At 41.4% G+C, this 24283-nt stretch overlaps 1 protein-coding gene and 1 long non-coding RNA gene across 4 annotated transcripts in view; one reads left to right on the plus strand and one right to left on the minus strand.

Annotated features, from left to right (window-relative positions):
• The window catches only part of SH3RF3 (SH3 domain containing ring finger 3), a 380292-nt gene that overhangs the window by 330498 nt on the left and 25511 nt on the right, over window positions 1–24283 (plus strand). For 2 of the 3 annotated variants that reach the window (XM_008174317.3, XM_042861407.2), the window contains one exon: window positions 7928–8262. In XM_008174317.3, the coding sequence (XP_008172539.2) occupies window positions 7928–8262 (335 nt within the window). The remainder of the gene's footprint in view (window positions 1–7927; window positions 8263–24283) is intronic. The other variant, XM_042861406.2, reaches the window with a different exon arrangement.
• Window positions 1135–12331, minus strand: LOC122174786 (uncharacterized). Its single transcript, XR_006177088.2, has 3 exons — window positions 11933–12331; window positions 7911–8231; window positions 1135–4645 (listed from the first exon to the last, which is right to left on the minus strand). It is a non-coding gene; the product is annotated as an uncharacterized LOC122174786 (long non-coding RNA).

Here is a 24283-nt window from a genome sequence, read left to right on the forward strand (position 1 = left end):
ATTTATGCTGCTTTCCTCATGTTCAATAGTTGCAATGTTGAGTGAATTAAAAGTAAATTACATGGTAGATCTTTACGGCAAAATGTAAAGATGTTTTGTTTTTAATATTTTATAGAGACTTGAGCCCTTGTGTTTATAAAGACTGAGCTAGAGAAGCAAGCACTGGGAATGCTGGCAACTGAAGATTTTAGATTCAGAACAGACTAGACAAAGTATGCTACAATCTAAAACATAGATTCTCAGATTAAGGCCAGAAGGGACCATTATGATCATCTAGTCTGACCTCCTTATAACACAGACCAAGTAATCAAATCCCCATGAATCTAAATCTTATTCTATTTCTTTGGTTGTAACGCATAGTGGCATCTCTTTACATGCATAGAAGTCACGCTACAATGTAATCTAATTATCATAATTAATTTTTTGTAGTTCAGAGAGAAGATTGATAGATTCCAAGGCCAGAAGGGACCATTGTGATCATCTAGTCTGACCTCCTATATAACACAGGCCATAGAACTTCCCCTAAATAATTCTTAAAGTGTATCTTTTAGAAAAACATCCAAACTTGATTGGAAAATTGCCAGTGATGGAGAATCGACCACAATCCTTTGTAAATTGTTCTAATGATTAATTACTCTCACTATTAAAAATATACTCCTTATTTCCAGTCTGAATTTGTCTAGCTTCAACTTCCATCCATTGGATCACGTTGCAGATTAAAGAGCCCATTATTGAATATTCATTCCCTATGTAGTTACTTAGAATGTAAAGTAGTCACTCCTTGACCATCTCTTTGTTAAACTAAGTAGATTGAGCTCTTTGAGTCTGTCACCGTAAGGCATGTTTTCTAATCCTTTAACCATTCTTGTGGCTCTTCTCTGAACCCTCTCGAATTTATCAACATCCTTCTTGAATTGTGGGCAGCCAAAATGGGACACTGTATTCTAGTAATGGTCGCACCATTGACAAATACTCCTACTCGAGATTCCCTGTTTGTGCTTTTGGCCACAGCATCGCATGGAGTTCATGTTCAGCTGATTATCCACTGTGACCCCCAAATCTTTTTCATAGTCATTGCTTCCAAGGATAGAGTCCCCCATTGTGCAAATATAGCCTACGTTCTTTGTTCCTACATGTATACACTGACATTTGACCATATTAAAATACATACTGTTTCCTTCAGCCAAGCTTACCAAGCAATTCAAATTGCTCTGTGTTAGTGACCTGGCCTTTCATTATTTACTCTTCTGACAATTTTTTTGCCATCTGCAAACTGTATCAGTGCAGACTTTGTTTCTTCTAGGTCATTAATAAAAATATTAAATAATGTAGGGCCAAGAACTGATCCCTGTAGAATCCCATTAAAAATGCACCTTTTCAATGATGATTCCCTGTTTACAATTACATTTTGAGTCCTATCAGTTAACCAGCTTTTAATCCATACAGTATGTGCCATGTTAATTTTATATCTTCTAGTTTGTTAATCAAAATGTCATGTGGTACCAAGTCAAATGCCTCACTGAAGTCTAGGTATAGTACATCAACACTACAACTTTGGCTGATAAAGGTAGTAATCTCATAAAATATATATCAAGTTAGTTTGACATGATTTATTTTCCATAAACCCATGTTGATTGGCATTAATTATATTATCCTCTTTTAATTCTTTATTAATCAAGTCCTGTATCAGCTGCTCCATTATCTTGCCTGGGATTGCTGTCAGACTGACAGCCTATAATTACCTGGGTAATCCTGTTTATCCTTGGCACACCATTAACTTTCTTCCGGTTTTCTGGAACTTTTGTGATGTTCCCAGACTTATTGAAAACCAACATTAACAGTCCAGCAAGCTTCTCACCCACCTCTTTTAAAACTCTTGGATGCAAGCTATCTGGACCTGCTGATTTAGAAATGTCTAACTTTAGTAGCTGCAGTTTATCATCCTCCCTAAGAAACTAGCGGAATAGAAAGTGTTGTTATATATGACTACTTTGTGACGGATTGGACCCCACCTTCTGGGATGTCACTTGATATGCTTGGGTCCCACTCAGCCCTCCGGCCCTGCCAGCCTGGATTTCCCTTGCACTGGGTTGCTGTGCCAGGCTCTCAAGCCCCTTTCCAGCACACACCCAGACAAGACCACAGCCAGCTGCAGACACAGACTACAGTCAGATCTGTGTGAGAGGATTCACCCAGCACTCACATGTACACCCACTGTGGAGAGGGAAACCCCAGATAATATTGTGTTGCGCTGTATAGAAAGATCTGCACAGCACAAGCTGATAAAAATTCGTCCTCTCCCTCAATGTGAAGAGAGATATGCACAGCTTGTTGTCACCCCCCCCCCCCCAGATATGGATTGCACAAACTGGGTTATGTTATAAACAAGAAATAAGGTTATTAACAATAAAAGGTACATTTTAAATGATCATAAGGGATAGCAAACAGAGCAAAACAGATTACTAAGCAAATAAAACAAAACACGCAAACTAAGCTTGATTCACTAAAGAAACAGGTTACAAAATGTAATTTCTCACCCTAAATGTTGAATTAGGCAGGATGCATAGTTTCTAGCTCAGCGTTCCAGTTATTTCTCTTTACAGACTATACTCCTCTGTCTCAGTCTGGACTCAGCCCTTGCCTTTCCCACAGTTCAGTTCCTTTGTCTCTTCAGGTACTTTCAGTAGACTTTCTTCTTGGGCAGGAAGAAATTGAGAAGAGTCCTGTTTGCCTTACTCCCCAGCCTTAAATAAGATTTACATAAGGCAGGAATCTTTTGTTTCCCAGTCTTGACCTCCCCCTCCTTTTGGTGGAAAATCACTAGAAGTCCAAGATAGTGTTTAGTACCAGGTGACAGGACCATCTGACCTAGTACTGTCACAGCTACATCCCAGGACGCCTCTCAGGAAGGAGAGAGATTAGTATCTTTAAAGTATAGTATATTTGTATCTATAAAGATTGTTTCTTCCTAATGGCCCATCAAAGCTGATGGGTGTCTCCCAAATACACACACAGTTGTAATTGTTACATAGCCAATATTCCTAACTTTAGATACAGAAATGATACATGCATACAAATTGGATAATCACATTCAGTAAATCATAACCTTTCCAATGATACCTTACAAGACCCATCTTGCATAAAATATATCTTAGTTAGGCCATATTCATATCATAACCATATTTCTATGAAAAATATGGTGTGTAATGTCACATACATTACCTGTTTTTCCCCCAAATACAGAATAGAGATATCTATTGAATGTGTCTTCTTTTGTGTATTATTATTGATAATTTTACCATTACCATCTAATAATGGCCCAGTACCATTCTTATGATTCTTTTATGATTTGTTTTGTTCCTAATAGATTTAAACAATTTCTTCTTGTCTGTAAGTCTGCTGGCCATAGTGTTCTCCTTGTGTCCCTTTGCTTCCCCTATCCCTTCCCTTAATGTTCTGTAAGTGCTTACTTCTTCCTCAAATGAACAGATCAGCAAGTTCTCCAGATTTCGTCTCCACTGCTTGTCTAGTCACCAGCAGCCCTTGTAGTCAGACCATGCATGATTTGAAACATATTCACGGTTTGGAAAGACTCAGGAGACAGGAATGGAGTGCTTGTTGGAAAGTAGCATTAAATATGTCACTGTGTCATGTATCTTGTAATAGTAACCAAGTTAGCATCAGTTTACACAGATCTGGCAGTACAATATATCTTTGGCTCTCTGGAACCTTTTAGGAAGTTCCTGTTGCTTCAGATGGCCATGCTGCCATAAAGAAGTATTCTCATGGAGCTAAGACAGGATGTGGTTGCAGGATAATTTTAGCCCAGGTAGATAGATTATACCCTCCCTTTCCCATCTCTCAGCTATCCATGTAGCTGCCTCTGCCTTCAGAAGCTACCTGCCAGCACTCCCTGCGTTCTCCTTGTCCCATGTGGTTTTGAGACCACATCTCAATATCCTTCCAACATCTTGACATGCAAAGTAGTCAGAGCAGAATAACTCAGGAAATATAGTTCTCCTGGCACTTAATTTTTTGTGCTTCTCATACTTTCCATGGGTATTTGAGGTTTATTTTAAGATCTCAAAAAAACAAACAATGTATTAGACACAATATGTTGGCCCATATAATTCACAAAGTAAAGGGAAAATTAGCAGAATTTCCAACATTGACGTAAGGAATACTCCAGTTCAATTTCTCTTTCACCAATCCACAATGGCCAAATAGGCTGCTGTCCAGTAGCCCAAATCCTACAGAGTTCTTCTGCATCTCGTCCTGCAGAGTGAAGAAACTTAATCCTATGTCTTAAAAAAAAGAAGGTACTTCCAATAAAAGAAAATTATACAATATTCAAGTCATGCTCTTGTTGGCTTGCAATATACATGAATAACAAATCAATTTTTTCACAAATCCACTAATGTCGAAATACAGAAAATGAAATATGAGCAGTCCAGAACAAAAATAGTCTTCAGTGAACATTGCTAATTAATAGAATGATTGACACAGCACAATCCAAACCCACAGATGTTTAGAGCAAAGACAGCTATAGACTGTAGAAGCCTTGCTCACAGCTGAGTCTTCTCCGACCATTTCTTTTGCTGTTTTTGGCACTGTCAGTTTCCTTCAAGCCTAGAAACGCTGATGCCTGTATTAAACAAACAATGCATGTCAGTATGACTATTGAATCAACCTTAAATCTAGAGGGAGGTAGCAGCATGCAATGAAGTTCTATCATTTGTATTCTTATCCCAGAGATCTATAGAAATACCATTTCACCTTGGAACCAATCTGGCTGTAACAATGTTTTCAGACCTTGAACACTGACCTTATGCTTGTAGAGGGCTACAAGATTTGATTTCTTGTAGCAGGACTTGCACATTACACAAATCCCAAACGAGAGTGCCACTCGATTAGCCTACCCACAAATACAATTTGTACACAAAGATTGGGAGGGGATGAGTTAGGTGGGAGTAAATCAATAATACCCATTTCTAACCTGAATTTGGAGATGGCCCATATATTTCATTACATGTTGTTGGGTGATCGAGTAGCAGGGGCGGCTCCAGGCACCAGCGCAGCAAGCACGTGCCTGAGGCGGCAAGCCGTGGGGGGCAGCCCACTGGTCGCTGTGAGGTCGGCAGTCAGGCAGCCTTCGGCGGCATGCCTGTGGGAGGTCCGCTGGTTCCGCGGTTTCGGTGGCAATTCAGCAGCAGGCATGCCGAAGGCACGGGACCGGCAGATCACCTGCAGACACGCCACCGAAGGCCGCCTGACTGCTGTGCTTGGGGCGGCAAAAAACATTGAGCCGCCCCTGGAGGTAGGGAAGACAGTAAAAAAGAAAATGACAATCTGGAGAAAATCTGAATTCGTGGACTCTTACTCTTCCTAGAGGACAAGGTTACAAAAAAATTCAAGACAAATAAGTGACAGTTTGGTGGATTGCTAAATTCAACATGAATAAAAAGAAACTCTGTTGGATGAGGGAATAACTGGGAAAGAGAATCATGCCAACATTGGAGTTGCTGTACTGGAATATATTAGGGGTCCATCTAGCACAGGTGTCCATCTAGTTGATTGTCTTCCAAAGGTGGGTAATATCTGATGCTTCAAGAAGAGGTTAAAAAAAATCTCAATAGGCATCCAGTGTTGTGTGTATAACATGGGAATAAGATTAGGGTGGAATTGCTTCATGATCTCAGATGGTGATCAGTTGCTACGCTGAGCATGGGGATGATGCCCTTTGCCATTTTAAACCCTAGCGATGTAAGAGCAGGTGCTGTTCTGACAGATATTAATAGAAAATCCTTTTTTGAATTTTACTAGAATAATGCTGGTCAGTAATATCCCATGACAGAACTCCACAGATTGGTTTTAATGCTGCATAAAAAGTATTCTTAAGAAAGGGAATTTTAAGAGAATTACTGAATTTTTTAAGTGTTGGGAATGCTTAACTCTGGCCTATTCTTCTCCACTGTACAAAGCAACAAACCCGCCTGGAGATCAGAAAAGACTTAGGCATGGAAATGAAACTGGAGCTCTGTGCTATACTTTTTGACACATGAAGCATTCTATAATTTCCTGGATCCTGGGAGGGCTGGCATTGATAGTCAGTGTGTTGTAGTTATTGTTATATAGATGAGCAGTAGTTCCCTGGTTCTTGGTGGTGATCTGCTGAGGTAAAGTGGAGTTCACCTATCTGGGGAAGGAAAACTAAGTGGTTTTGCATAGTCCCTTTAGGACTTGCCTGACAGAAACAAAGCTGATCTCAAACATGCTTTAATGATTGGCACTACTTAACTTGTCTTGAACAGCATAGTAATTTGCTATTCTTTTTTTTAAAGTGCCGATACATTTTGTTAAGCCTAAAATATTGTACAGTTTTTGGTTTCTTTAAATCACATTTCAAAAATACAAGATCAGTTTTCATAATCTAAATTAGTCCCTGCTGATGTAAGTTTAACAGTTAGGAGCTCCAGAAATGATCAAAGAGTTAACAGTAACTATTAGAGTGAAGTAGGAATTTATTTTTAAAATGGAGTATATTTGTGTTTACCTTGAAGAGTAAATACCATGGACACTCAATGATTGTAGAGGTCAACAGTACACTCAGTGGGCTGTTTACAAGATGTGGTAGGAATTGTGGGTTTTTATTTTAAAACACTAGAGGGGTAGCCATGTTAGTCTGGATCTGTAAAAAGCAACAAATTGTCCTGTGGCACCTTATAGACTAACAGAAGTATTGGAGCATAAGCTTTCGTGGGTGACGCTTTCATATTCACCCATGAAAGCTTATGAAAGCTTATGCTGCAATACTTCTGTTAGTCTATAAGGTGCCACAGGACTCTTTGTCCCTATTTTAAAACACTGTGTGTTTTATATGAGGAAAATACTTTCAGGTAGAGCCATGTGAAGAACTGATTTTTTGATTCACTGGCAGTTCTGAAAAATTGGAGAAAAAAATCTATTTGATCCAAACCCCACATTTTTTGTCAGTAGTGGTGCTGTCCCCCTCCTCCCCACACACTCTTATACCTGAAAGCCCAGTGGCTAGGGCACTCACCCGGCAGGTGAGAGACAGGAGACCTAAGTTTGAATCCCCACTCTGGAATGGAGATGTAAATTCGGGTTTCCCCATGCTCAGGTGAATGCACTAGCCACCTACAGGCTATCCTAGGGTAGGTCTCTTTCACTCTCTCGAAGCTGTTCCACTTTGTATAAAATACTGAAATTTTCAATGGGGCAGGGACCTGTCCCCATTCCCAGCCGAGCACTCTAACCGTGGGCTATAAGGTCACTCTCATGCTCTCGGTCTGGGGTCTAATGACAATTCAGGTATTTTATACAAAGCGGAACAGCTTCAGCAGGATAGAATGAGAGAAAACTACATCAGAAGAGCCAGTAGCCTGGTGGTTAGGACACTCACCTGGGTTCAAGTCCCTGCTCCAGAGTGGGAATGCAAACCTGTCTCCTATGTCCTAAGTGAGTGCCCGATGCACGGGGATGTTGGGTTCAAGGGAGGCTGGCAGCACCACAACCTCCTCCTTTTTGTGAATGGTGCCCTTATGACTATAGCCCAGAAAACCAAAAAGTGTCATTTTTATAAAAGTCAAAACGATTGATTTAGACATTACTGAAATATTTTCTTTGACTGAAACAATTTGCCAAAGTTGACACAAATTCGCACAATGTTTTGGTTGATCTGAATCTGCATTTTTCAGCAAAAATAGGTTTGGATGAAAAATTTTGCCCCGCTCTTCTTCCAATACAATACATTCTGATGTTAAACTTTTACCTCTCCTGTGGACAGTCTAACACTAGGGAGTAAAGTACGTTTATCATAAAGTAAATAAAATTATCTGTTACTTTGATCTGTATCAGTACTAACAAGCTTCATTCTTTGCTGTGCTTACCTCCTGTTATTCTTCAGTAGCACACCCCTCTGCCCAGGTACCGGAGCGGCCCACGGCAACCGTCTCACCACTGAGAACCCAGAACTCTCCATCCCGTCTCCCAGCCACTGTGGTTAGGTCACACTCCATGGCTTCTCCACAACATGCCCACCAGTCCCCTGTCCAGGTTATTCCTGGAGCACAGTGTGCCAGGCCCATCATTCCTCTCACTTCAGCAGCAGCAGCCATTACTCCTCCAAATGTCAGTGCGGCCAACTTGAACGGAGAGGCAGGAAATGGGCCGATCAGTGGCTTGGTGACTTCCAGCCCAACCAACACCTCCTGCAAAGCAGAGGAGAGGAAAAATGAAAAGGTAATTGCCTTCTCTGGTGTAATTTAGCAATGGGGGAAGCAGCGTACCTTTTTGAAAATCTTGAATGATATCTGACTTATTTTCTTCTTCTGTTTCCACCGAACATCCTTGCTAAGACCATATATTTTTGATTAATGCCTCTTGTGTGTGTGAGGAGAGATGTGATACTTTTCCTGGTTAATCTGTCAAACTCTCATGTTTAACAAGTTTGCTGAGCCTGTATCTTGTCTGCATTTATAGACTAAGGTTTTTCCTAGCTAACGGTTATAGAAAAAGATGTAGAAACAATCCTCTATAGGTGTCAACGGTCCCCCATCCCAACGTTTAAATAAGGGAAGTAAAGGACAAACATCAAGAGATGCTTTTGCTCACCAGGTTTTCTATGAGAGGCAGAAACAGCATTTTATCATGTAAGCACTGGGCATCCACATCTACAACTATTTTCATACTTTTTAAAATCTGTTCATTGGTTATACTGTAGCATTATCCACTTGCATGTGAGAAATGAGTTTTGCTGTTAATCTGTTACATTTCTACCTTCTGGCACTTTACTTGGTTGGTGTCTGAATCTTACAGATTTGAAATAGCATAGAAAGACATTATTGGAGAGAGACAGGCTTCACAGCCAGGTGGCCAAGTCAGAAACTATCTGTCTAATTACATGGAAGAAGTTTTATGAGGTACAAGCCTTGGATGCTGGTGATGGAAGCATAATAGAACACTGACATGTAAATGGTAGGAGCTGTTAACAGTTCTGTAAACATCTCCATTTCTTTCAGAAAATTGCATTGCCATGGTTCAGTGAAACAGAGAACTGGATTAAATATGACTCATTGTAGTATGTGATTGATACATTGTAGATTCAAGCTTCTAGGAATCAACACTGGAAACAATATTTCAATGTCTGCGCCTTAAACGTGTTGCTAATGAAAGCCAGGGCTTTAAACATTCTCAGCCTTTTAGACTCTTAACAAATATTTTGCTTTCACCCAGAGTTTGCCCTTTGAAAACAGTTCCCATATATCAACTCTGAGAGTTGTTCACTGGACACCATAGCAGAGTCTACTGATAAACTCTGCCTGGAAGCAAACTGTGGCTTGTGTTTGAACAGCAAGAGAGGTGAGGAGTTTAGCTTTCTCCTGGATTTGCAGAATTTTTTTTTTCTAAATTCACTAAGTCGCTCCATAGTAACAGACATGCATGGGATAAACATTTACTGCGTACACAATAATGCCATGTTTGGAGATCTCCTGAGTGTGCTGAAGGAAACTTGGTAAATATGACATGTGCTCAGGTTCACAGATAAATACTAGTTTCACAAAGATGAGGAATGTGAGTTTTAAAATCCCCTCTTAATCCTCTCTCTTGAGTATCTTCCTGATGTCTTTCAATAAAGAGAAGAAGGGCATTGAATTCTGCCCTGGATGTGAAATTTAAGTATCTGTTTCCAAAAAATGAATTCCCAACTAATACTGAATGTTCCATGATACATGACCAGTATAATACTTTTTTACTTGCAACCCGAGTTACTACTTTTGTAAGGGAAAGAAAACCTACAGTATATTGGCAAATTTAGTGAAAGATCTATGTTACCTCAAAATGTGTTCCTCATCAGGGCTTAATGCAATGGGATTTTGGAACTTTTTAAAAAAACTCAAAAAGGAATCCAAATGTCCGTACATTTTTGTTGATAGATTTCTGGTAAGATTCCACATTAAAACTATACAGGCCCAGTTATACTGTGTTGTTTTCTAAAATATTTGTAAATTCATCCAAACATATAAAGCTTAAAGTTACTGACTTTGTCTGAGGGAAAATAAAAGCCATATGATTATTTGATCTTTATGGACAATAATCTATAAACTAACTATATATTTCAGTAATGCAAAGTATTGCAGAAAACTGATAGTCCTTGCAAAAAAAAGTGTGGAAGAGGAAGTGATGATTAAAATGATAAATTGGAATCTTAGAGGCTTGTTCTTCTCCTTCTGAGGGAGAGAAAGGCATATAACTGTCACGTGCATTGAGCAATAGACCTGAAACCTATTCATATAGCATGTCATTCTTATCTTATCCCCTCTTCTTAGAAGTCGTGATTGAGGTTTGTCCAATCCAAACTATGCACCTATTCTCTGCACAATCAGAATAAAATCTGAACAGAATTTTTTGGAAGTTAAGATTTAGGCTAGTAATAGACTTAAAGCCATTTGTTACTAGAGAAGAACCTGAGCTGCAAAGTTGAGATTCCGGTCTGGATAGAGACAGAGGTCAGCCATACAGTTCAGATATGAGCACATTCCAAACATCCTCAGATTTTGTTGTGAGCCCATCTCATGGTGGTTTAAAGGGAGGCCTCAAAAGTAATCCCCAAGGTTGAGTTTTTCAGAGCAGTGCAGGGGATAGAGCCACTCATCTCCCATTCAATTTAATCCCCAGGGACAGCTTTTAAAATCTCAGACATCAATCCTCTGTTTCAACCTATTTTTGAAACATCTTGGCCAAAACTTTCCAACCTGGCAAACCTCAGAAACTAAATTCATATTTAGGCTCTATCTGAAGGTCACTGATTTTCAAAGGAGCCGAACATCCATTGACTTCGCTAGGAGTCACTCGCAGGTCAGAAGGCAGAATTTGGCCCACTGCAGGGGTTCATGTTAACTGTGCAATTGCAGTCTTCACTCAGCCTTACACCTTCTCCCACATTTCTCTCCCCTAGAACTAACAGATCCCTCCCTGAAGCAGGGGAGACACCCCAGGAATACCAGGTTGGGGGCAAAATAAAGGGAAGTGAGTAGAACAGAAATCAAAGGGGCAACAATGTAAGGGAGGCACAAGAGGAGAGACAGGCCAGTAGTGGAAGTCGGGAGGTGTAACAGGAGTCACTTTACAGAACAGCAGTAGGGGTGGAAGCAAAGGGGTAGAACAAGAGGATGAGGGGTACAGTGGGAGTCATGAAGTGCTGGGCAAAGGACAGGGAGAGGGACACATGATACACACCAGGGAAGAGGGTCAAATAAAGCCAGATGGGGGAGAAAGCCCTGACACCAAACCCCTCAGGCACCAGTAGCCTGCCAGGTGTAACACCACTCAAAGGCAAGCCCTGAAGGTGCTTCAGCAGCTAGACCTAGGCGAAGTGAAAGGGCTAGCAGGAAAAGGGAAGCTTGCAAATATCCTGGGTACAGAGGGTTAATCAGTTACAGTTCAAGATGAGCAATAGCAGTTCTGGTTGGGCCCCCTGCGGCAGCCCAATCAAGAATTATGGCTCTTCAGAGCTATAGCCTGGGGTTCCTTCTCCAGTCTAGTCTCTGTTCAAGGAAATGAAAGTTGTGGGTTTCCAGGCCAGAATCGCTTAATGGTGTGTCTCTCCCTGGGGCCCCTTTGCACTAGCTCCCTGCCCAGCCACCGCTACTCCCTCATAAGTAGGGGATCTACCAAATTCGCAGCCATGAAAATTGCATCATGGACCATGAAATCTGGTCTCCCCTGTGAAATCTGATCTCCAGTCACCCAGCTCTGAAGGCAGAGCAGAGAACAGTGGCTGCTGCCCATGCGCCCATCTCTGAAGACAGCACTGCCCGCCAGCAGCAGCAGAAGAGAAGTAAAGGTGGCATGGAATTTAAGTAGACCCCAACGATTCAAGTAGACCTCTACTCATATTTCTCATACAGACCTGCACCCAGCTGTCATGTCCAGCAGTCACAGCCTGTTCCACACGCAGCTCTACATGCATTTCCTGCGAGGTCCTGGCTGCTTTCCAGCTCCAGGCTCACAATGTGACTGCTGTTTTCCGAGAGTGCCCAATCACTTCCTGGGGTGGGTCCTTCCTCTTACATGGCCAGGAGAAAGGGAAGTGCAGTGGGAATGCAGCTAATGGGAATCATTTTCTCCTGCCAGAAGTGCCTTGTCATTTCATGGGCCAGGGTCTTTCCTTCTACCTAGCCAGGGGAAAGAAGATGTTCAGTGGGGAGAGGGCAATGGGGAATTGTAGTTTCCTGCTTAGAGGTTTCACCACAGACCTCCCATCACAAGCCATCTGGGGTTCATAGGTAAACACTATTCTGCTCCAGGAACAAAATATCACCACTCCAGAATGGGGATAGCCAAATAAATCCCTTTCCAGTGGATTGAACAAAGACTCCCTAAAATGTCACCGGGTCAGAGGGAAGATAACGAAAAATAAAAGTGAATGCAAACTGCTTCATTTTATGGTAGAGATTGTGTTTGAGTTTCTACAGTTACTTATCTAGTTAATTACTAACTAGCTACTAACTCGATCTGTCACTGTGATCCCTACTAAATTTTCTGAATTCCCCCCCATTCGAAAGAATGACAGGGAGATCTCAGCAAGGGAATGAAACTAAAGACCTGTGTTGTGTTTTTTAAATCATAGACCCTATCTCTTCAATCAGGGTGCGTGTTCTCTAAATCCAACTGGTAGAATGCAGCTGAGACCATGCAATTATAGCATAGTCTTTAGTTCCACCTCAGCCAATTACTTGTATTATAACTTCTTTTTCACACACAGACAGACACACACACACATTCTCACACACACACAAACACTCTGTTTAGCACCTCTGATAAAGCCACTTATTTGAATGAATTAATGCATTTCTCATTAAACATGCTCCTTATTACTTTAATCAAATCAAGCAAGTCACACTAGGTGGTTTGACCACTCTAATTAAACTTTCTGTAAAATCCACTCATTTCATTTTTGATGAGAATTTTGATTAAATTCCTGTAAACGTCTGGCACCATGTCTGCTAAAGTTGAGGATAAGTGATTGCTCTTGTGAGTAGCCTGTTAATTTATCATACGTTTTACTGACTCTTTTTTGCTTTAACAGCCAGAATGTACAAAAATGTTTGAAAATTGGCAACCCAAAATTAAACAGTTGTTCTAAGTGTGCAGAAAAAAAAATCTGTTTGCAGCTTTAAAATAGGGTAAAACCAACAAATGAGTTCCTAGAATCTATGCAGTAGCTGCAAAAATCTGTTAAACAGATCACAGAAATGGGGAAAACATATCATATTGCTGTTTACTGATGTTAAGGTAACGAGATTTTCAGAAAGAGCCTCTGAACAAACACCTACAGTTTTGCATATATAAATCATGTAAATAATAGAGGGGCTAGATGTCTTTTTCCTCACCTGTGTCACTTGCTTGTACAAATTCAGATTATTTAGCACAAAAATAATTTTGCTCACAAAGTTACAGATGCAAATTTGGAGGCTGGATAGAAGTCTCTTTGAAAATTTGGCTCTGTAAAACAAGAGACAGTGTTAGATTGTCTTTTTCCTTTTTCATAGTAAATGTCTTCATCCAGATTGCCTGTTTAAACTGTGACTCTAATCACTAGACTGATAGGTTCAGTGGGTAGTACTCAAATTCTGCATCCAGGACCTGATCCTACAAGGTTCAGAGCCCCCCTCAGTTCCCAATGACTAAGTTTTAAAATCTGTTTTGCAGCTTTTTCATATATTATTAACTTGTGTGAAAGTGAAAAGGATTTTTATCACTTTGTATTTACTAAAAAAATTGAATTCTTCTTTCAGAAAATGGAGGGTCAGTCTGAAATGTGCGGTGCCGAGCCCCTTCAACTCCCACTGACTTTATTAGATATTAAATGACCAAAATAGTGGTCACTTTGGGACAAGTAAATATAAAAGAAGCTAAGGACTTTCAATATGACTAACACTAAATTTTTGGAAGTGGAATTCAATAATCTTAGTAGAGATGAAGTGATACAAAATATTATTATTATTTTATTATTTTATTATTTTGCTTTGAAACATTCACCTGAGAAGAAAGTGGAAGAAAAAAAAAAGGTATGGCAAAAATAAAAAAGTCAATTACAGAAAAGTACCACACTTTAGTTCCTCTTCTAGTTCGATTTCCTCTGTATGTAGAAAACAAAAGTAGTAACACTGTCAAGTTTTGCATCAAAAATATAAGCAGCTAAAAGAATAAGTTCTGTACTGTGAAAGATCCATTTCTTTTCAATACACTATAGCAGGCTGTAGTCACCACTAATGAGCTCCAGCTTTCCACATTTCAGAAGGCTGATCTTGTGACCATCAAGTGATTCACCAGACACTTGGCCCGTGAGGGAAGCCTTTTCTTCCGATCATGTGAGTTCAGGCCACAAAGTGCAGATTTGGGGTAGAGAGCTCATGCTTCAAATCTCTCCAGCGCCTTCTCCACCATCACTAAAGCTCAATCAAAAGGACAGAAAAACTGGCAACCAACTGATGAACATTTTTCAGGCTGGCAATTAACCCAGCCAAAAGCATGAACCCCAGCTGTCAAAACATAACATACTTCTGCTTTACAAGAAAACAGATTGTCTTTTTGACTGGCGGGGGTTCTTTTGCTTAGGTCAAAGGCAGTATGCCATTGATCAAAATTTCTTTTTCTTCCTCAGATTTTTATGTTATGAAATGCTTTCAAACTCCCCACAGAAATTTTGCACCTTGACTTTGCTGCAAAGCGGCCTCTGAAAGTCCATTTTTCCTGTAATGCAATCGGAGGATCTCTCATATATCCACAGGGAAATTTTCCTGGTATCATCGCTAATGTCTCTGTGCTGTACTTTGTGGCTATCAGTAGAGCTGCTCAGGAATTTTCCAACAAAATTTCACCACCACCCCAGCTCCCCCACCCCCACACACACCCGCCAAGAGAAAATACCAAAAAGGGCTGGTTTAGCCAAACCTGATTTGAAATTTTTTTGAAAAACAGTTCTGAAATTGTAGAAATGCCCCATTTTGACAGACAAGATGTTTTATTTTTTATTCAAAATGACTCTTGACATTTTAGTTAACTTACAGTAAAAAATGTTTTAAAAATATAAAAAGTAAAAATTGAAACCTATTTTGATTTACCTGATCCAAAAAAATGTGGATTATTGGTTCTCAAAAATTGTAGAGATTGACCTTTCACCCCACATTTGGATGGGAAAAAATTTGAAATCTCAAACTCTTGTAGGATAGGAAAGTCGTTTCCCATCGAGTGCAAGCTATAAGGGGAGGTGAAACCAAAGACATTGTGAATGGAGAATGCTTTGGCTTCAAGATGAGATTATGTGAACTCCAAGATGTAGCATTCTGCTGGCACCTACAGAGGTCTAATTTTATAGTGAATAGGGCCTGTGTTGTTTACTAAATCCTTAGCTTTGCTTGGGGGAAAACCAAAGAACTGACAAAAGACAAGGGCACACAAGGGAGTGCTGGAAAGAAAAAGATAAAGTTCTGTGGATGTTATGTGAAAAAATATAGGATCAGAATTTGCAGGAAGGACAGGCAGGGGAAAAAGGGAGGAAGTGTTGCCTTACATATTAAAAATGTATACGCTTGGACTGAGGTTGAGATGGAAATAGGAGACAGAATAAAAGGGGTAAAAACAAGGGTAATATCATGATAGGGTCCAGTACAGACCATCTAACCAGGAAGAAGAGGTTGATGAGGCTTTTTTAAAAATAATTAACAAAATCATCCAAAGCACAGGACTTGGTGGTGATGGGGGAATTCAAATACCCAGACATCTGTTGGGAAAATATCACAGCAGGGCACAGATTATCCAACAAGTTCTTGGACTGTATTGGAGACAATTTTTTATTTCAGAAGGTGGAGAAAGCTACTAGGGGAGAGGCTGTTCTAGATTTGATTTTGACAAATAGGGAGGAACTGGTTGAGAATTTGAAAGTAATGATGAAATGGTAGAGTTCATGATTCTAAGGAATGGTAGGAGGGAAAACAGCACAATAAAGATAATGGATTTCAAGAAGGCAGAGTTTAGCAAACTCAGGGAGTTGGTAGGTAAGATCCCATGGGAAGCAAGTCTAAGAAAAAAGGCAGTTTGAGAGAGTTGGCAGTTTTTCAAAGAGACATTATTAAGAGCACAAGAGCAAACTATCCCATTGTGTGGGAAAGATAGGAAGTATGGCAAGAGACCACCCTGGCTAAATCAGGAGATCTTCAGTGATATGAAACTCAAAAAGGAGTCCTACAAAAAGTGGAAACTAGATCAAATTACAAAGGATGAATATAAACAAATAATACAAGTATGTAGGGACAAAATTAGAAAGGCCAAGGCGAAAAAATGAGATTAAATTAGCTCGAAACATAAAGGGTAACAAGAAAACATTCTACAAATACATTAAAAGAAGAAGGAAGATAACTCAGTGAGGTGGGAGGAACAATAACAGAAAATGTGGAACTGGCAGAAGTGCTAAATGACTTTTTTGTTTCAGTTTTCACCAAGAAGGTTGGTGGTGATTGGACAGCTAACATAGTGAATGCCAATGAAAATGAGATAGGATCAGAGGCTAAAATAAGGAAAGAACAAGTTAAAAATTACTTAGACAAGTTAGATGTCTTCAAGTCACCAGGGCCTGATGAAATACCTCCTAGAATATTTAAGGAGTTGAGGAGATATCTGAGCCATTAGCGATTATCTTTGAAAAATCATGGAAGATGGGAGAGATTCCAGAGGACTGGAAAGGGCAAATATAATGCCAATCTCTAAAAAGGGAAATAAGGACAACCCAGGGAATTAAAGACAAATCAGCTTTACTTCTCTACCCGGAAAGATAATGAAGCAAATAATTAAGCAATCAATTTGCAAACACCTAGAAGATAATAAGTTGATAAGTAACAGTCAGCCTGGATTTGTCAAAAACAAATTGTGTCAAACCAAGCTAAAAGCTTTCTTTGACAGGGTAACACGCCTTGTGGATGGGGGGAAGCAGAAGATGTGGTATATCTTGACTTTAGATGTGGTATATCTTGACTTTAGTAAGGCTTTTGATACTGACTCACATGACCTTCTCATAAACAAACTAGGGAAATACAACCTAGATGGAGCTACTATAAAGTGGGTGCATAACTGGTTGAAAAATCTTTCCCAGAAAGTAGTTATTAGTGGTTCACACTCAAGCTGGAAGGGTGTATCGAGTGAGGTCCCGCAGGGATCAGTTCTGGGTCTGGTTCTGTTCAATATCTTCATCAATGATTTAGATAATGGCATAGAGAGTACACTTATAAAGTTTGTGGACTGTACCAAGCTGGGAGGGGTTGCAAGTGCTTTGGAGGATAGGATTAAAATTCAAAATGATCTGGATAAACTGGAGTAATAGTCTGAAGTAAATAGGATGAAATTCAATAAGGACAAATGTAACATACTGCACTTAGGAAGGAACAATCAGTTGCACACATACAAAATAGGAAATGACTGCCTAGGAAGGAGTACTGCAGGAAGGGATCTGGGGATTGTAGTGGATCACAAGCAATATATGAGTGAACAGTGTAAAACTGTTGCAAAAAAAAAGGAAAAAAAAGCAAACAGCATTCTGGGATGTATTAGCACTAGAGTCGTAAGCAAGACACTAGAAGCAACTCTTCCGCTCTACTCCACACTGACAAAACCTCAGCTGGAAAGATGTGGAGAAATTGGAGAAAGTCCAGAGAAGAGCAACAAAAATGATTGCAGGTCTAGAAAACATGACCTGTGAGGGAAGATTTAAAAAATTGGGTTTGTTTAGTCTCGAAAAGAGAAAACTGAGAGGGGGAGATGATAACAGTTTTCAAATACATAAAAGGTTGTTACCAGGAAGAGGGAGAAAAATTGTTGTTCTTAACCTGTGAGGGTAGAATAAGAATCAATGGGCTTAAACTGCAACACGGGCAGTTTACGTAGGACATTAGGAAAAGCTTCCTAACTGTCAGGGTGGTTACGCACTGGAATAAATTGCCTACGGAGGTTGTGGAATCTCCATCATTGGAGATTTTTAAGAGCAGGTTAGACAAACACTTGTCAGGCATGGTCTAGATAATACTTAGTCCTGCCTTGAATGCAAGGGACTGGTCTAGATGACCTCTCGAGGTCCCTTCCAGTCCTATGATTCTATGACATGCATCAAAAAAGAATCAAATTGGATTAGAGGCTGTAGTGCTGTAGAACACGCCATCAGATAGTTCAGTGAAACTTATGCACTCGGATGGTGTCAGTGGGTGAAGATGAAATGGTGAAGTGGTAGAAGGAGCCTAAATGCTCTTTATGGGTAAGCTCTGCAATGTCCCTTCTTGCTGCTGTTTCCTTGGGATGTTTCCTACTCCGCTTCTCTCAGGCTTCCACTCCACCACCCTTCTGGGTAAACCCTTCCTTCAGGGCCTGGATCCCAGGGCTTCTACTCTCTCTCTCTCTCTCTGGGTTTCCTTCTTTCCCTCTCTAGTGCCCAGAGAGTGACTGCAGCCTTCCACACTGCAGCCCCCTCTGCCATCCTTTTCTGCTGCCAACTCGTTGGCTTTATACTAGCCCCGCCTGTTCCTTCTCCTCTGTGTTCCACCATCGATCTGGGGTTACTTAGGCCACCTAATTCCCTCAGGTGTGGCCTGTCCACTTAATTGGCCCATTCTCAGCCCCATTAACCTCTTCTACGCTAGTGTGGGGTGAAAACCCCACCACAGGCAGGTAAGTGGCAGAAGGGTGATGTAAATTAAGATACCTTCCTCTCCCATGCAAAGGGAGACTCACATCACAGCAGCTCTCAGCAAAGTTGTGCAGCACACCCAGCTAGCATGAGGGAGGAGTAGCCCCAGCCCCTCCATTGATCCTGTTTTCCATTATATCCCTCCTGAGCACCTATCCAGCTTCCCAGGTCCACCCCTGAACCTCAGCACTCCCTGTTTCAGCAGCCCAACACAGATGCAACCCACTGTGAGGATCCACCAGTTCTGAACCTGGTCCCATGGGCACTCGGGCCACTGCTGCATCCACACCACTACCTGATGGTTCTACTAGTGATAGGAGAATTGGGAGCTCTAAGACCTTATCCTCCACTAAAGACACTGCCCACAGCAGCCTGAGTGGAGGAGCTTTGGAGTCCCTGGTTGGGCTGGGTCCACTATTTAAGCTGGAAAGAGACAGGAAGTTGTCTGTGCAACACTGTGGACCCTGGCTTGCTGATGCTACAGACCCTGCTTTATGCTATCTGAGTCCTGGCTTTATCCCCTGTTCCTGGCTCCTGCCCTCAGCCCTTGTCCCTGAACCCTGTTGCTCTGGTTCTGACTGCTCCGGCTCTGAACCTAGGCTATGGCTCTTCGGCTTACAACTCGGCGCTGACCATTGACTTTGGCTCCCGTTTTCTGTCTGACCCTGGCTCCAACTTTTGACTCTGAGACATAGCTCTGACTTCAGACCTGTCTGTTAGCCTCTGGTTCCTGAACACAGTGCTGTTCAACCAGGCCAGACTGCCCATGCCCCGGGCACTGGTACTGGTCTGCCACAAACCCGATACATACTCCCTTGTCTCCCTGTAGATGGTGATGTCGGGCGATTGTGGCTCCTAATTGCTAACACTGTTGCACAGAGGTAAAAGAATGCAGTATGAACTCTGCACCTGCGATCTCGCCCTGCCCTCTGTTTCTGATCTGTGATGCACACACCATAATATGGCAAACCCCTCCGCCTCCCAGAGGAGAATCGGCCTGGCAGATTCCAGATAGATGAATTCTGAGTGCAGAACATACTAAAACATCACACATTGAAAAACAATTCAAATCCAGTTCTGAAAACGATCTGTAATATGTCAGTATTTTTGGATCTGTGACCGCTTCACATGCCCACAGAGTGCCAGAGCAAACTGGTTTGACTTACTTGACTTGACTTACCCTAAGAACATATGAGCCAGCTGACTTTCAACAACTGAGAGTTGATACAGGACTGGGTGGTCATTGATGTATAGCAGGTATTCCAGATGCCATAACAAGTGTACTTGGATACACTAGGTTTCTGACGTCAAGTTTGAAATTTGCTTCGCTGTAAAAATTGGTTGCAATCTGCTTTTCAGTGAGCATGGTTCACACACAGAAATTTTTCCTGGTGTCCTCTTCAGTAACTTATAGTCTGAGGATTAAAACATCAGGAATAATTATAGGCATAAAAAGACTACATAAACACTGCAAAAAGAATTATACAAATTGACTGAAAATGCACTTTCTGCCAGAAGTTAACATCAGGCCTGTGACAGCGTATTATGAAATGTGGCTGAAGATTTTTGCAGCATTCCTCTGGTTTCATCATTGAACCTGAGGGCATTGCCAAATTACAACAGGAGCATTAGTGTACATTTTTGTGTTTGTTTTTAATTTTGTGATAACAGTGGGATTAGAAAGCCCTGAGCTATCATTTTGCCATATGGCAAACTCAGCCTGGAGACTCTCTTGATATCTTTTGTTTGCCTGAATATGTGGTGTCTAGTCATTCATTCCAGACCAAGTTGTAACCAGTCACGTGGTGCATTTACATATAACAAATGAATCAAGTTAATCTTCACAATAATGGTTATCCTCCCGCCCCTCACACATGCTTTCCTTTTCAGCATATGAACAGAGCTGTTCAGTAGATTTAGGGCTTGATCCAAAGCCCATTGAAGCCAATGGAAATACTTCCCATTGACTTCAGCGGACTCTGAATAAGGTTCTCTGGGCTGAATTTTGCTGCCCTTATTCATGCTAGTAGCATTTACCCAGGAGCAGTGCTACTGACATCAATGGGATTTGCTTCAGTATGAGTTGCTACTCAGCAATGAGTAAGGGTTTCCGAATCAAGCATTTAAAAATACTTCCTGGGACAAAAATCATCTTTAGGAATTTTTAAAGCATAGCAAAGAAAATGTATGTTATTAGATGCAATATCTGCAGCCAGTCTATAATTCGTAAGGGCTTCAGGCTTAAAGTAAACACACTGAAGCCAGCTTTTTAGAAACTGGCTAAATGTAAAACCAGAGGCCATCTGATTGTCATTTTGTTTTTTAAATATACTTTGGTCACTTAAAGATTCACTAATGTGTGTATTTATAGAAAACTAATACTGTAAAACTCAAAATGTTTATTATGAATCAGTGGTCACTATAGTCACTCTTCTGAAAACTCATAACCACAGGCCATCTGCAGGACTCACTGGCAGAGGTTGCGTGGGAAGGTGAAAATAATTAAACACAATAAACTGTGTGAATATGTTAAAAATTACAACACATTTTAAAGTGGAACTGGCTGGCTATTTTAGCTGACTTCAGAGAGCTGTGTTTTCCCCAGCAAGAGTTTATTCCTCATATATAAAGCTTGTGGGGGGCCAAATTTCACAAGCAGTTTCAGGTAATCATGATGGCATCTGCTGTGGTGGGGAAACACAGAACCTATGAGTTGGCCAGACACGGAGGAGAAATTGATTTTCCAACTTAAAAAAAAAAAAGTTTTAAGAGCAGTTTTTAAATTTAAACCCATCTATTCTAGTGGCAGGCTTAAAGTCAGTCTGGATAAGAGTGGTGCTGTGGGTTAGCAGGGGAAGCATTTTGAAGAATTGGAGCAGACTAAGGATTTGTCAACAAGGGGCATCCAGGAAATTAATCTGAATTAACTAAAGGTGTGAATTTGAAGAGCATTAGTTAATCTGCATTAAACCCCTGTGTGAACAGCCTCACTCAGAATTAAAGTGGCCTTAATTTGGTTTGTCTTAGTTCACTTCCAAAGTGAATTAAACTAAACCAAATTAAAGCCACTTTAGTTCTGAATGAGGATGTTCACATAGGTGTTTAATATGGATTAACTAGTCCACTTAAAAAGTTAATTTGGATTAATTTTCCTGAGTGTCCCTGTGTAGACAAGCCCATAAACCACAATCCTGAAAAGATGTACGCACGTGTTTAAGTTTAAGCATGTAAGAAGTGTGGCAGAGCCCGCTCACTCCTGCCTCCTCTTAAGTCCTCAGGTAAAACACCCCATGCAGTTTATATACAATGTTTAGGGCCCTACCACATTCACAGTCTATTTTGGAAAATTTCATGATCATAGAATTTTAAAAATCTTTAATTTCATGGTTTCAGATGTTTAAATATGAAATTTCATGGTGGGTTAACCGTGGGGGTTCCAACCAAAAGAAGTTTGTGGGGGGGTGATCTCAAGGCTCCTGTATTGGGGATGTAATATTGACACCCTTATTTCTGCACTGCTGCTGGCAGTGGCGCTGCCTTCAGAGCTGGGTGGCTGGAGAGCAGCGGCTGCTGGCCGGGCACCCAACTCTGAAGGTAGCACCACCAGCAGCAGCGCCGAAGTGAGGGTGGGGCATGGTATAGTATTACCACCCTTACTTCTGCGCTGATGCTTGTGACAGCTCTGCCTTCAGAGCTGGGCTCCCAGCCAGCAGCCATGGAGCTTCCTGCAGCTGGGGGAGGTTCCCAAAGGTAGGTGTGACCCAGCCCTGGGAGCGGCCCATGCAGGGGAAGGGGAAGTCCCATCCCTCCCCAGCCCACATTTAAGGTGTGAATTCAGACTGCAGCAGGTTGTGTAGACACTCTTGTTCCAGTTTAACAGGGGGCTCAGGGTGCAGGAGGGGTGCAGGGTACAGCAGGGGTTGGGGTGCAGGAGGAGTGCAGCATGTGGCTCAGGGCAGTGGGTTGGGGTGCAGGAGGGGTGCAGGGGTGAGGCAGATGGTCGGGGTGCAGGAGGGGTGCAGCATGGGGCTCAGGACAGGCTGCAGGAGGGGGTCGGGGGGCAGGATCTGACTCCCTCCCTGCCTGCCTGTCTGCCCCCATGCCGCTCCAGGAAGAGGCTGGAACGTGGGGAAGGGGAGGCAGAGGGGCTGTGTGTTGTTTCAGGCACCGCCCCCAGCAGCTCCCATTGGCTGCGGTTCCCCGTTCCCGGCCAATTGGAGCTGCTGGGGGCGGTGCCTGAAGCAACACACAGCCCCTCTGCCCCCCCCTTCCCCACGTTCCAGCCTCTTCCCGGAGCGTTGTGGGGGCAGGGCAGGCAGGCAGGGAGCATGCCCTGCCCCAGGTGCACGTCCGGCCAGAGCCGCTCTAGATAAACACTGGGGGAGGGGGGGGGGGGGCTGCAAGGGGCCCGCGGGCTGCGTGTTTGAGACCCCTGTTCTAACCTACGCAGATTGTGTCCAGGTGCCATGATGAGTAGCACCTTATACATAAGTATAATAAGTAATAATGATTTTGGATAGTTTTATGCATTTGCTTTTTAACAATTTCTGGTCACATTTACATTTTATCCAGTTGTAGTTTGCATTAGAACTAATGTACTGAAGAAAATGATTCCTCAGTTCCTGAACACATCAGATACTGTTGCCTTGTTGTATAAATGCCTGATATGTGCTAAAGGATCAAATGTCATACTTTCCAGAAATTTCTGGAACACACACATACCTGTACACCACAAAGCTTTTGCTGTAAGTGGTATCTAATACCCAAGTGCCTCCCATTGCCAATTCTTTTCTTCCCTGTGTGCAGGTCAGATACTTACACTTATACAAATGTTCTACCATGAGAAAAAAAAATCCAAAACAAAATGCGCCAGTGCACACGCTTCTCTCACTGGGAGGCGGATGAGAGAACAAATATGTGGCTAATGTGTTGTCTCATTGCTTAATGCACTGCTGGAAGGTGGTCAGATGCAACAGTGATGATAGTGGCATAAGAACCAATAGAACTGAATAGAATGTTTTTGTTGTTTAGATACTTTATTTCATAAAGCTGGCATGTTGCTATTGTATCTGAGTTAGAGAGACAAAACCAAAAATAACCATAGTGGAAAACAGGATTGAACATTTTGTTGTGAATAAGAACAGCATTTGCATTTACACTATATAGTAGCTAATATAAAAATGATAAGTTCCTGCTTCTTCAAGGCAAATAGCTTCAGGTAATCAGCAGCTGGGGTCCAGAAGAAATCCCCTTCTGCTCCTGTTGTTTGATTGTAGTAAAAGAGTTTATACCTGCCTGTGATGCATTGGAGGCAAAATATCAGCCTAAATCTGTCATTTCTGTTCCAGGATGGCAGTGCTTTGTATTTTTTTATGGGACTTGTATCTTGTTTAAGATGTGAACTATTTAAGCAGAATCTTCACTATTCAACAATAGCATTTGAGGTTTACTATTTTATTGTAGAATGTTTTTTTTTTAAATTACCAGTTTCTGTTATTAATTGAAGTTATTAGAGTTTGAATTGAGTTC

The sequence above is a fragment of the Chrysemys picta genome, chromosome 1 (genome assembly GCF_011386835.1).
Source record: "Chrysemys picta bellii isolate R12L10 chromosome 1, ASM1138683v2, whole genome shotgun sequence".
Taxonomy (NCBI): Eukaryota; Metazoa; Chordata; order Testudines; family Emydidae; genus Chrysemys; species Chrysemys picta.